Source organism: Arvicola amphibius, chromosome 3, assembly GCF_903992535.2.
Source record: "Arvicola amphibius chromosome 3, mArvAmp1.2, whole genome shotgun sequence".
Classification (NCBI taxonomy): domain Eukaryota; kingdom Metazoa; phylum Chordata; class Mammalia; order Rodentia; family Cricetidae; genus Arvicola; species Arvicola amphibius.
In genome coordinates, this window is record NC_052049.1 from 3149215 (window position 1) to 3161375 (window position 12161).

The 12161-nt window shown below is 48.2% G+C and overlaps 1 protein-coding gene across 1 annotated transcript in view; it reads left to right on the plus strand.

Moving 5' to 3' along the window:
* The first annotated feature begins 1684 nt into the window (after nt 1-1684).
* Adamts16 (ADAM metallopeptidase with thrombospondin type 1 motif 16) overlaps nt 1685-12161 on the plus strand; it is a 106422-nt gene continuing 95945 nt past the window's right edge. The window contains 3 exon segments of the mRNA XM_038323844.1: nt 1685-1744; nt 1853-1955; nt 8905-9236. Of these exon segments, the coding sequence (XP_038179772.1) occupies nt 1685-1744; nt 1853-1955; nt 8905-9236 (495 nt within the window).

The following is a 12161-nucleotide window of genomic DNA, read 5'->3' on the forward strand; positions in this document are numbered from 1 at the left end:
GTGTGTGAATAAGGCTGAGAACAATGTTATTCTATGGGTTCGCTGGCTGGTCATGCCTTTATCATACCAGTGGGTAATTCTTGCCTGACAGACCAGTATTGTGAACTCATTACATCATTGGTTGCTTGCATGAAAACTTCATAAGACTGCTCCCATCCATGTTCCACCACAGACAAGTCTTATGGGCCCCTCCCCTCCCAGAGGGACCAGACAGTTAAAGGTTGCAGGACTGAGGGAGTCATATTCCTCTATTACATAAACACGGGTACGATCCACATATATCAGAAAATCTCCATCCTGCTCCATCCTTTCTGAAATGTATGACACCTTCAGCCAATGAAGAGCCATCCTGGGGCATCTCAACTCAATGTAGAGAGGGGCAAGCACCCCATAGACCACAGTCACTACTGCCCATGCATCCCTCCCACCCCTACAGACCAGGCAAGGTCATTCTAGATACATATGAAGGACCCTAAAATCGAAGGTGCATGGGAGCCTGGGATCTAGGTCCCACAGAAGGTAAGCGGAGGGCAGCTGTTGGGGTGGGCAGTCGTTGGGGGTCACACATGCTAACACCTACCTGTACACTCTGTGCTATATGTACCTGTGCCCACACTGCAGCAGACACTATCAGTTGGTGATGGTCACGAAAGGCACTCCTGTTCACAATCATACACAGGTCATGGATGGACTAGAACATAGGCCTGGAGGGAGAGCATTCACTGGCTGCCCTTGAATAGACCTAGTCTTGTCTAGGTTAGGGTCCCTAGTCTTCCTAATAGGACACCCAATCACCTGACACCTGCTCTCTCAACAGGCCAGCCAATGGCTAAGGTTAAGGTTAACCTAGAACCAGCCATTGCTGTCCTATACCAGACTATAGACGTGAGAGACCCAGCTTCCTGACTAGCTTGCCCTGCCCTGCCCTGCCACCTGCCTTGTCCCCCATTCACCCCTCCACATCACAAGCCCCAGGACAATTCACATTCATTCATAAGCAGATCCAGCTCTCCCTGAGCACCCCTACTAAAACCACCAAAGGAGAAGGCAAGCTCCAGACTGGCCAGCGGCCAGGGAAAGACGACAAATGCCCTGCCCCTATGCTGCTCAGTCCTGCCCTTAGGTGAGAAATCCCACGGAGTTGCAGTACTTGCGAGTCCCACACCAGGGCATTTAGTCGCAAGTGCGCAGGGGCAGATGGCTAGATACTACCCTGTCCTGGCTTTGCCTCTACCCTTGGGCTGGGTTGAATGTGTGAAGGATGCCCAGTCCTTGGAGTGGATCCCCCTTCTTCTGATCTCTCCGCCCTGCCACTCCTCCCTGGTTTTTCTCCTGCCGGTACCCCTCCTCCCTCCCAGCTTTACTTCCCCCCTCTCTCCCCTCCCCTCTCTTTCTCTCCTTTGCCCTCCCTCGCCCTGCCCTCTCCTTCCCTGCCCTCCTCCCTGCTGTCCCATGCTTGGGGCGGGTGTTCCACCGCCCCCGCCACCACTGCCACTCCACCCCTGGTTGCAGAAAGAAGCTGCAGTGATAACTCTGGTGTGCATGGTGGAGTAGCTGCCTGGAACCCCTGAGCTTCTGTCGGAACCGGTCCTCTGCTCCCTTGCACACCGCTTGCACCGGGCTATCCAGTGTCCCAGTCGAGACAGCTGAGCCGAGTCTTGTGCGCCCTCGCGGCGGCGGGGCCATGCAGCCCCGTGGTTGTGTAGCGCTTTGGGTGCTGTTCCTGGCGCAAGTCATTGATCAGGTGAGTTGCACAGGTGCCGGCGGAATCCCTAATACCGGGAAGTGCATTCCTCTGGTAGCTGGGCTCTGCAGTTCCGCATCCCCACTGAGGTGCTCTTATTTTCTCTAGCAAACACCTGCTTGCGCCCTGGGACCCTCAAACGCAGCGTCTGGGAGTCCAGGAGACCTGCAAACTCCGCTATCCTCCGTGTCGGACTGGCTGGAAACCGATGGTAAGTCTGCGAGGTGGGGGCTCTCGGATTCCCCCAGGTAAGCGTCCGACAACCCCCTGCTGCTAGTCGGTAAACCCCTCGGGGCTCAGGGCGCCAAGAGCTTTGAAGATGCAATCTTGCTTTTAATACATTGTGAGCTCCTGCTTACGGATGACCTCCCACAAATATCTGTATCATATTTTCCAGAGAAGCGGTAATGGCATGCCAGCGTTACACTGGAGAAAGGGTAATATAACTGAGCATACGAAGATACTAGAACACTCTATATACTAACGTAATAAACGCATCATTAATGTATATACACCAAACCTAACCCAGGCAGCCTTGCTCCCACGCCAGCTTCTTCGCCCTTGCATTTCTTTCCCGCTGAAGTCTTCTCCGCCTTTGACTGACACATCTGGAGATAGGAGGTGACCAAATCAGTATCACTAGCAGGAGGACATCCCGAGGCACGTTCGTGTTTTGGGTCATCTTAGGCATGAACTCGAATCCAAAGTTTCTACAAGGCATGGCCGCCGCTGTGGTTCACAAGTGAAGCTTTTCCCTGTGAGATGTTCTACCAAGGGCGCCAAGTGACTGAGAAAGCAGGCTAGCGCATAGTCGCTAGGAGGTTCTAGTCTGCTCTGGGTCCGCAGCACCCGCAGCACGAGTTAGTTACTCTCCTGTCCTTCCTGGGTCGGATTAGCTGGAGAGTGTTAGCAGGATTGGCGACCAAAGGCGAGCCAGTTTTAATCTTTTTCCTGGGTTTTCAGAAAATTTACACGATTAAAGGATTGACCCTTTGGAAATCATCACTATCTCTCTCTTCATCATGGTAAATGTATAAGAGCTGAATGTGCACATTGGTCGCTGAAATTCCCGATACTAAATACGAGCGTAATTAGGAAGGGATGAATGAGTCGCGACCGTAGGACTGAGCACCACTGGAGGGCGCCAGACGCAAACAGTACAGTGCGGGCAGCCGGGTTGTCAGTGCGTTTGGAAGGGAAAGTTGTCTGTCTGGAGCCCACCTTCTGCCGTCTTCATCTCCACCGGGCTCTCCTCTCTCCTCGCAGTCCACGCATCATGACCTATAGGCGGTCTTACCGCTTTAACATTGCACTTTGCCCTATTTTCAGAATAAAATCATGAACATTCCGTAGGGACTCATGATGCCTTTGGCATTTGTTTATTGCCTGTGTGGGGTGCAGGGTGCTATGGCTGTCAGAGGACAGACACTCTGATTGTCAGATCAAACGCTGGTTGTCAGGCTTAGCACGGAGCAGGCTGGGAAATCCAGCCAGTCTGCCCGGGTCATGTTTATTGCACTAATGAAGGCTTTTCTAAGATGATACCATTATAGACAGAGCATCTCTTCAGGAAGAGAAGACACACTGCCTGAGGTCACAGGCCTCTCACTGCCTGGCATCTCAGTTCCTGATCCCAAAGGCAGTGTTTCCATGACAGGCACTTACCGGCCTGAACAGGGCAGGGCGCACAGTACCAAGGGTGTGAGCCATTGCCAGGGCGGTGCTAACTTAGTGGAGACAGGATGCCTGCACAGCCCTCTCCTGGTGCTGTCACCCCTTAGCTATCAAAAGACAAAATGAGAGCGTGGACAGCCGTTACCCAGCAGAGGCAAGATGTGTCAGAACAGAGTGCAGGGCCAAGAGTGCTGTGTGACTCTAGGTCTGCACGCGGTGAGACGCCCGGTCTCCGGGATACGCGCTGATTGTTAAATTAGCTTTCCAGCTGAGTTTGGCTGAAAGTGAGACTTGTGAGGGATCTTGCTATTTTTCTGGATGCATGAGGTAATTGTGCAGTAGGAAAGAGAGCCTCACATGCTCCTTGAGGTAATGATGGCTAAATACTGTGAGATCAATTTGATCAGCGAACATGAGTGCCTCAGTTTACTGTTTTGATGACTCTATTTCGCTTTTTGCTTTCTTTATTACTCAGCAGTTTTCTTCATATTTGTCTCTGTAATAGCATCCATGGTTACCGCCAAGAGCAGAGCACAGATTTTTAGCTTTTTCAAAACCTTGGGCTTCCAGATCCAAGGCAAAGTTCAGAAGTTCTTTAAAATGTTAGCGGAGGGGGCGTTGTTGGAGAGATGACTCTGAGACTGAGGACTGAGTGCCTGCTGCTTTCCAGGGGTCCCCAGCTGGGTCCCAGAACCTAGGTGCCTCAGAGCTTCCTGTGATATCAGTTCCAGAGAACCTAGCAATCCTCCGCTGGCACCTGCTCTCATATGGTACATCACACACACAGAGACAGACACACACACACACTCTCTCTCTCACACACACATACACACAGACACACTCATACACAGAGACACATACTCATACACACAGACACACTCTCTCACACACAAACACATACACACTCACACACACAGACACACACTCTCTCACACAGACACACACACTCTCACACAGACACACACATACAGACACATATACACTCACACACAGACACACACACCGACACACATGCTCACACACAGGCACTCATACACACAGACACTCACATACACAGACACATACACACTCACACACACAGATATACACACTCACACACTCACACACACAGACACACACACACGCAGCACACGCACATGTCTAGTTAAGTAAAGTGCATTTTTTAAGAGATACCTAACTGGACATAAAGGATGTATATTTTTGACTGTATATTCCAGGTTTGCAATGATGTTTATTTAGACATATATATCCTTAGATAGGGCAGGCCCAGGCTGTGCTCATGAGTGTTTGGGGCTTGTGGTAGGACTGGGGGCTCTGATTCACAGCATGTACAAATTTCTATGATAAACAATTTCAAGCAACCAGTGTGAACGCATGTGAGGGCTGGGTATTCCAGACCAGTCTTCACATGGGTCTTTGCTGTCCACTCTACTAAGTGATGGCTGCTGACCTGGCACACCCACGGGTACGCCTGAACTTAATGCCATCATTTCCAGATGGGAGCCTTCCCAGGCATGAGGCTGTGCTCATGAAACCTAGTATAATCAAGTCACTGGGGGTTGTGAGTCAGGGAGCCCTTTGTGAACTTTTTCTCATTGCAAACATCTGCATAGCCCAGGTTTATTTAAAGGATTATCAAGCTGCAGGAGTTTTGTTTCTTTTTAAATCATAAGTCATTGGTTTGGGGAGTGATTATCTTAACACATTACACATTAAGTTAGGTTATAGCTTTCAGTTTCCTGCCGTTATTCTTTGTCTTTGCTGGTCCAGCAAGTGCGGTGGGATGCTTCCCTTCTGAGCTCACTCACTGTAACCTCTAGCCCTGAGCCATCCATGCATTTGTGAGCAATTGATTCTAGGCCTTGATAAAATCAAAGTTTCTCAGCCCTGGCAGGAGTAACACTTTGCTCTCAAGGGGCTGTGTTGTCAAGGTTCGATGTCCACCAACCTCCCTAGATGCAGGGGCAAAGTCTCCTTTCCCCCTAGTGACAGCCAAAACCATCTCCACAAAGAGCAGAGCACTTCCTGAGAGAAGCAGCCTTGCTGAAACCATGATGCTACCTGGAATCCAGGTCCTGGTCACAGCAAGGCATTCGGTCCCAGGTCCAGCACACAACTTCTCCTGAGAATTGGCACTGGCTTTTCCAGAGCGTTCAGTAAATACAGTGAGATGAATTGCATCAAAAACAAGTATTAAACATCAAAACGCTCAAGGTTCACAACTTAAAAGTCTGGGGCATTGAACCCTCCCTTGATCCTGAAGTTACTGAGTCATGGTGTTTATAGCAGGGTTCTCTTGGATGTCTCTTCTCCATGGTGCCGTGCTGGTCATCAAATCATCCCCAATGAGAGTGTTTGCAAATCGTTATCAATGATCCACACCAGGTCACTCACCCCAGGGAGCTGGGTGTCAGACATTTATCTAAACAAGACTCGTCTATATAAAAGCAAATTATTAATAATTGCCAGACACAAATAACACTCTATGCCCCTTTCTCAAATAAAATAGACTATCTCACCTCCAAAGTAAAGGCCACAAGAACATAGGTTATATCATTGGAGAATTGTTTGCATCGTTAGATAGCAGTCACTCCTTATTCATTGATTGGCATATATTCATTGATTGCATATACCGGTGGGTATCCTAAGAACTTTTGCACATAAATGTTCCATCATGTAACCCAGCACATCCACTCTCTCACCCTCTCCCCTCTCCCACCATTCTCACTCATTGCCCCAGAGAGGCTCACATCTTACTTAAATATTGTATATGAATATAAGGTTATATATCTGTGGAAAATACAGGCTCACCACAATAACAGAGAAGATGGTATATTTGTTTTCTGGGTCTTATTTTACTTGCTATGATGATCTATGGTTGCATGTATACTTTGTCCTGCAAGCAAAGAGCTTGGTTCTTTACCCCTTTCCTGCATGTGTGTGCAAATCTATCTATGTCTATGTGTGTGCGTGCATGCGTGCGTGCGCATGCTTGTGTCTATTGTTTTCCCATATCTGTTCACCTGATGGCCAACACCTAGGTCAATTCTGTCCCTTGGTTACTGTGAAAAGTGTTCGTTGTCTCTGCAGTATGTTGACTGAGAATCCTCCAGGTACATATCGAGGCAAGGTGTGGCTGGATGATGTAACCATGATCACCCCTCTATGTACAGTGATGCTCACTAGTTAGGCTGACTACAAGAGTTGTGCCTCTTGCCTTTATTGCACCACCCCTGCAGAATGGGGAGGAATCTAGAAGCCATACGGGGGACCCCCTCAGGAGGAGCCAACTGTGCTAGCTAACAGCACCCTGGCAGCTATGGCTACCCCACAGTGCAGAGAGCAGGGGAGGTGTCCCTCTAAGAAAAGTGCTTTGGGGAACTGCAAACCTACAGTGTGCGGACAGAGGATGCACCTACACTGTCTCCTCAGACATGAGGCCTGCTGTGCTCGCCTGTCCCCCTTCACCAGATACCAGATCGTCTGATCCTTCACACCCTACAGAAAACAATAAACCAACGTGTCCGACCCCACCAAAGCTCAGTCACCAGCTCTGATGCAGGTATCCAGTCACCTGCCGGGGCCTGCTACCTCCCTAATCTATAGGTTGCTACCCAGTCCAGTCTGTTGCTCTCACTTGCTAGACCTACAGATGAAGCTTGGGGCTGGAGAGAGACACATGCTGTGGACCTGAAGGAGATGGGAGTCCTAGGAGCAGAGCCCTGGCCTACCTTCTGCTATGTGGAAGGCTTTATAATCTCGTCATCGTCATGTCCCAAACCCAGCCACATGCCTTTTGTGGCCTTTTGTCACTGCCCCGCGTTTCTTCTGTTTCCCCTGTTTATTGCTTGGCAGGACAGAAAAGCATCACAGACAAGTGACTGTGTCCACTCAAAATAATTTGGTGATAAGTACATGGATATCGCTTCCCTGTAATTAAATAATACTTTCGACACAGTCTGAAAACTGTGTCTGCTCCTCGTGAATCAGAAAAGAAGCCTTGATTACCAGGAGTCTAGCAGAGTCACCTCTTAAGTAGAAATCTGTTTGTACTCCAAGGAGAAACCATGTGTTTAGAATGTTGGAACCAGGAAAGCTCCAAAGGTGCTGTCTGAAGGATGACCTGCCGCATTGTCATCTTAGATCTCTCTAATCCCCACGCTTAGAGCGAGCTCTTTGCAGAGACACCTGGCAGTACCTCCAGAGCAAGGCCTGACACTATGCCGACATGTTGCTTTCAGCTATCAGAAAAACTGCAAGCACAAAAGCCAGCCAACACTCATATACAATCGGACACCCTGCATGCTTAATTAAATATTTTAAAGACGTAAACTGAGCTAGCTAATCTCAAACTAAAATGTTCTTTTTAACCTTGGCCTCAACAAAGCTAACTTGCCACAGGTCTCAGCTGATAATATGGCTGAGCAGCCAGCTGTGACCCTGACCTAGAAGCCCAGCCCGTGGCTCCTACCCTCCTGGAAATAGCCTCTTCCCAGATGGTAGACACAGAGAAGATGAAAGTCCTGGTTACCATCTTAAAAAATAAGATGTTTTCCCAGAATGGCAGAACAAGCTTCGATATACATAGGACCGTGTTGGAACCCAGAAAAGAAAGGCACTCTACTGTCTGCGGAAGGTGAGGGTCCGGTGTAGGACTAGATGATTTTTCGGTCTTAGCCATGTAGGTCTGACAGGGTCTTGGAGAGGTTTGTTGTTGTTGTTTTGTTTTGTTTTGTTTTTGTTTTTTTCTTTTTTTTTTACTTTTATGAATTAGTTTAGTTAAATGCTCTTTAAACCAAGATACCATAAGTATAGTGGTAAGGCCTGACCCAGAGATGTGCTGCTGACAGTGTCCTGAGAACCCAGATGGATAAAAGGGAGACCAGGGCATCAGGAAGGTCTATGGTGGCTCAGTGTGTGTCATGTGAGCATCTCTGTAGAGTAACCCGCAATTCCTGGGATGTGTCTGCAGCCTGCCGTTCCTCCTGTGTGCTCAATGATTTCAGAATTAAATAAACAGCAAGAATATCTACCATGGTTTTTCTCTTTCAATTTTGCTACTTGAAGCCAAAATGTCTTGTCAGTTCAGTATAGGTTTTTATACAAAATATAAAGCACACAAAGAAAGGAATGCTTCACAACTATCATAAAACGTAAGACCATCTGCTGTTTCCACCCAGTAAATGACTGGGGAGGGGGACTTCAACATCCACCCAGTCTCAAATTCACATGGAGGGATAAACAACAGAGCTAAATGGGAAAGTGCTGGAAGCAACCTTCCGATAAATCTCTACTGCTGTGACAGTTTGTTACCAATACAGCAGATTCCACTATACATAAAAGGGAGAGCCAATGCCACATCAAACAAGAATTGCTCTCTCAGGGTTATATTTCATTACTAGCCCAACAACTATCTTGTGTAGTCAGTCTGAGATTCTTCTCAGAACTCCAGGATTCCTCAGCCTCTGCTCCTTTTTCAATTTCAGAGTATGACCTGGTTTCTGCCTACGAGGTGGACCACAACGGAGATTATGTATCCCATGACATCATGCATCACCAGCGGAGGCGGCGGCGGCGAGCAGCAGCCCAGCCAGGAGGTGATGCCCTCCACCTGCGACTGAAGGGCCCCAGGCATGACCTCCATCTCGACCTGAGAGCTGCCAGCAACTTAGTGGCTCCCGGATTCATGGTGCAAACTCTCGGGAAGGGAGGCACCACGTCTGTGCAGGTGTTACCACCAGAGGAGTTCTGCTTCTACCAAGGCTACCTACGGTCCCAGGGGAATTCCTCAGTGGCCCTTTCGACCTGCCAAGGTTTGGTGAGTACAGATAGCTGTCCGCGGGGCATGAGGTGTCCATGTGGGCGGGAGAGGAGAGGCAAAGCCAGGAATGCTGGAAACATTTTCACCTGTCCTGTTACTCCAGTAGACATTTTTGTGGTCTGTGACAGCAGGTGGAAATGCCAAGAAACTCTTTCAAATATCCCATGCTCTTTCCTTGGGTCCATGGACGTCTCTGTACCTACCCTTTGTCTTCTAAAAAAAGGAAAACCGTAAGAACACTTCTGTTTGAAAGAAAAACGCAAGGAATTGTGCCCAGGTCTGAATACACGAATGATTGTTGTTGTTCTTGATTTCATGTGTGAGCCCACAGGGAAAACTGTAGAAATTGTCATTGTTTTGAACTAGTCACAGTGTTAATGACTTATTTGTCTTGGCTATTTGATGGGTTATCTGAACTCACTAGAATGTTGTGTCTTCCATCTTGACAATGGCTGTGTACTTACAAATCAGGACATTCATCCATGCTGGGGCCATGCTGGAGCCGTGCCTGGGCAGTGCTGGGGCCGTGCTGGGGCTGTGCTGGGGCTGTGCTGGTCCTGTCAGACTATGAATCTATCTGGTGCTTCCCTATCTCTGAGAATCTAAGCAGACATTGCTCGCAGCTTCAGGGAGCTCAGAATAAGGAGCATGTGGCCAAACTGGGATTTTGTATCTGAGCCGTTTGTCTCGTTGCTATGACAAGATGCCCTCGCAAAGGGGCCTTGAAGTGTCTCAGTTTTCAGTTCAGGCCGCGGTAGCGGGAAAGCCACGGTGGTAGCAGCTGGTGACATTACATCTATGGCCAGGACAAGCAGGGAGACAAATCCTAGCACTCAGCTTTTTCTCCCTGTTTGTTACAGCCTAGGCCTCCCGCCCATGGAATGGTCTTCCAACTCAGTGGACCTCATCTAAATAGCCTGTCACAAGCACAACCAGAGGGCTGTTTCCATGGACACCCTCAGTCCTGTCAAATGGGCCTTAGACAGTAACCATCGCTGCGGGTATCCCTTAGGCTTAACCAGACAGAAGTCTGGATGAAGTTTCTTTCACTTTTCTTGAGATATTTCCATCTTTTAAATAAAAAAAAGGCCTTATATTGAATCTCCTCCTTGCAAAGGGAGATCTCAGTCCTTGTGTCTCATCAGAAATCTGTGCATGTGTGAGAGAGTAACAGACGCACAAAGGATGGTCACAGCCGGCTCCTTATAACACCTAAGCACATGCAAATGTCAAATGTTTTAAAACACTTTTAACATATGATAGTTTCTTTTTGGTGAAATCTGATAGGAGCTGATCTCATGCTTGCTTCTATTTGTCAGAGATTTGGGTTAGTGAGTGGACAAAGTAGTGGTCCAGGCTAGGGCGGGGGTTACCCAGCATTCTTGTCAAGCATGAGGACACATGGGTGACTTGTTACACATTACCAAAAAAAAAATAAATAAATAAATCTTCTGCAATTAAGGACCCAGACTTCTCAGGGATCACACACACACACACACACACACACACACACACACACACACACGACACCCTTGACTTCCTTCCCAAAAGACTTGATCCAGAAAAGGAAAGTGTCTGTGAGCTATGTTTTTCAGAATTCAGCCACCTTGGGTTTGTCCGTGGAGATTTGGGAAGGTGCTTCAGTCAGCCCTGGGGGTGAAGGTGCAATGATTGACCTGGGGGTTCCCAGAAGCATAGCCCCCACCAGGAGCTTGGTTAGTCCCTGGAATATGCCCGTGAGTCTAGATAATTGGCAGCAGCTTGAGATTTTTTTTATTCTCTTTTAACAGGGGAATTAATATCCAAAGTTGTAAACATGCATTATTTGAAGAGAGAGCAATAATAAATAGTAGACCAGAAGTCTTCCTCTGGGTTATAAACCATGGAAGCTGGTATTGGGACCACGAGAATGTGCTTCATCCTTGACCAAACGCACAGAGCATAGCTTTTCTTTCTCGTCTAGCAAAAGAATAAGAGGTGTTCAATGCTATCCAGGACAAATGAATCACATTTTAAACAAAATCACAGATGTCCTCTATCTTCAGACAATACAGACATTGAGCTGGTCCCCAAAGAGCTGTGTGCTAAGTTTATGTCCGCTTTAGACAAGCTGGAGTTATCTGGAAAGAGGGAACCTCAACTGAGAAAATGCTGCCCTAAGATCCAGCTGGAGGCAAGCCTATTAAGGCATTTTCTTAATTAGTAATTGATGGGGAAGATCCCAGGCCCTAGCGGATGGCGCCATCCTTGGGCTGCTGGTTTTGGGTTCTATAAGAAAGCAGGCTGAGGACATTAGGAAGAGCAAGCCAAGGTGGTTGGCCTCTGCATCAGCTCCTGCCTCCAGGTTCTTGCTTGAGTTCCTGTCATAGCTTCCTTCAGTGATGGGCTATGAACTAGAAGCATAAGCCAAAGAAAACCTTTTCTTCCCAATTTGCTTTTGGTCACAGTCTTTCATCATAGCCATAGACACCTTAATTAAGACAAGCTGGTAAATCTGCTCCGCATTCCTGGTTGTGGTCACCCTATCTTTCAAACCTCTGCACACTGGGTGATAGCTCTTTTCGTGTTCATTGTTCTACTGATCCACATATTCAGTTGAAGTCAGTGGCAGATATCAGCTCTCCTATGAATTCTCTCACTCGCTGTTTATCCTGCGGATAGAACCAGGGCCTCCTGGCTGTCGGGCAAACGCCGTTCCTTGAGAAGTCCCCGAGACTTGAGCTGAGACTCACACAGGGTTGTTTCTCCCGTTGGCCCCATGGATGCTGCTCTCTAAAGGGAGGCGGGAAGCCAGAGAAGCTTTTGTGCTCTTCTTGATGTGTGTCCACGGTAATGCTGAACTTTACTCTGTGCACTGGCAGTCAGCAAGGAGGTGGGGTCGGGGGCTGCAAGCTCAGCTCGTCCTCTCAGACAGGTCTGTGA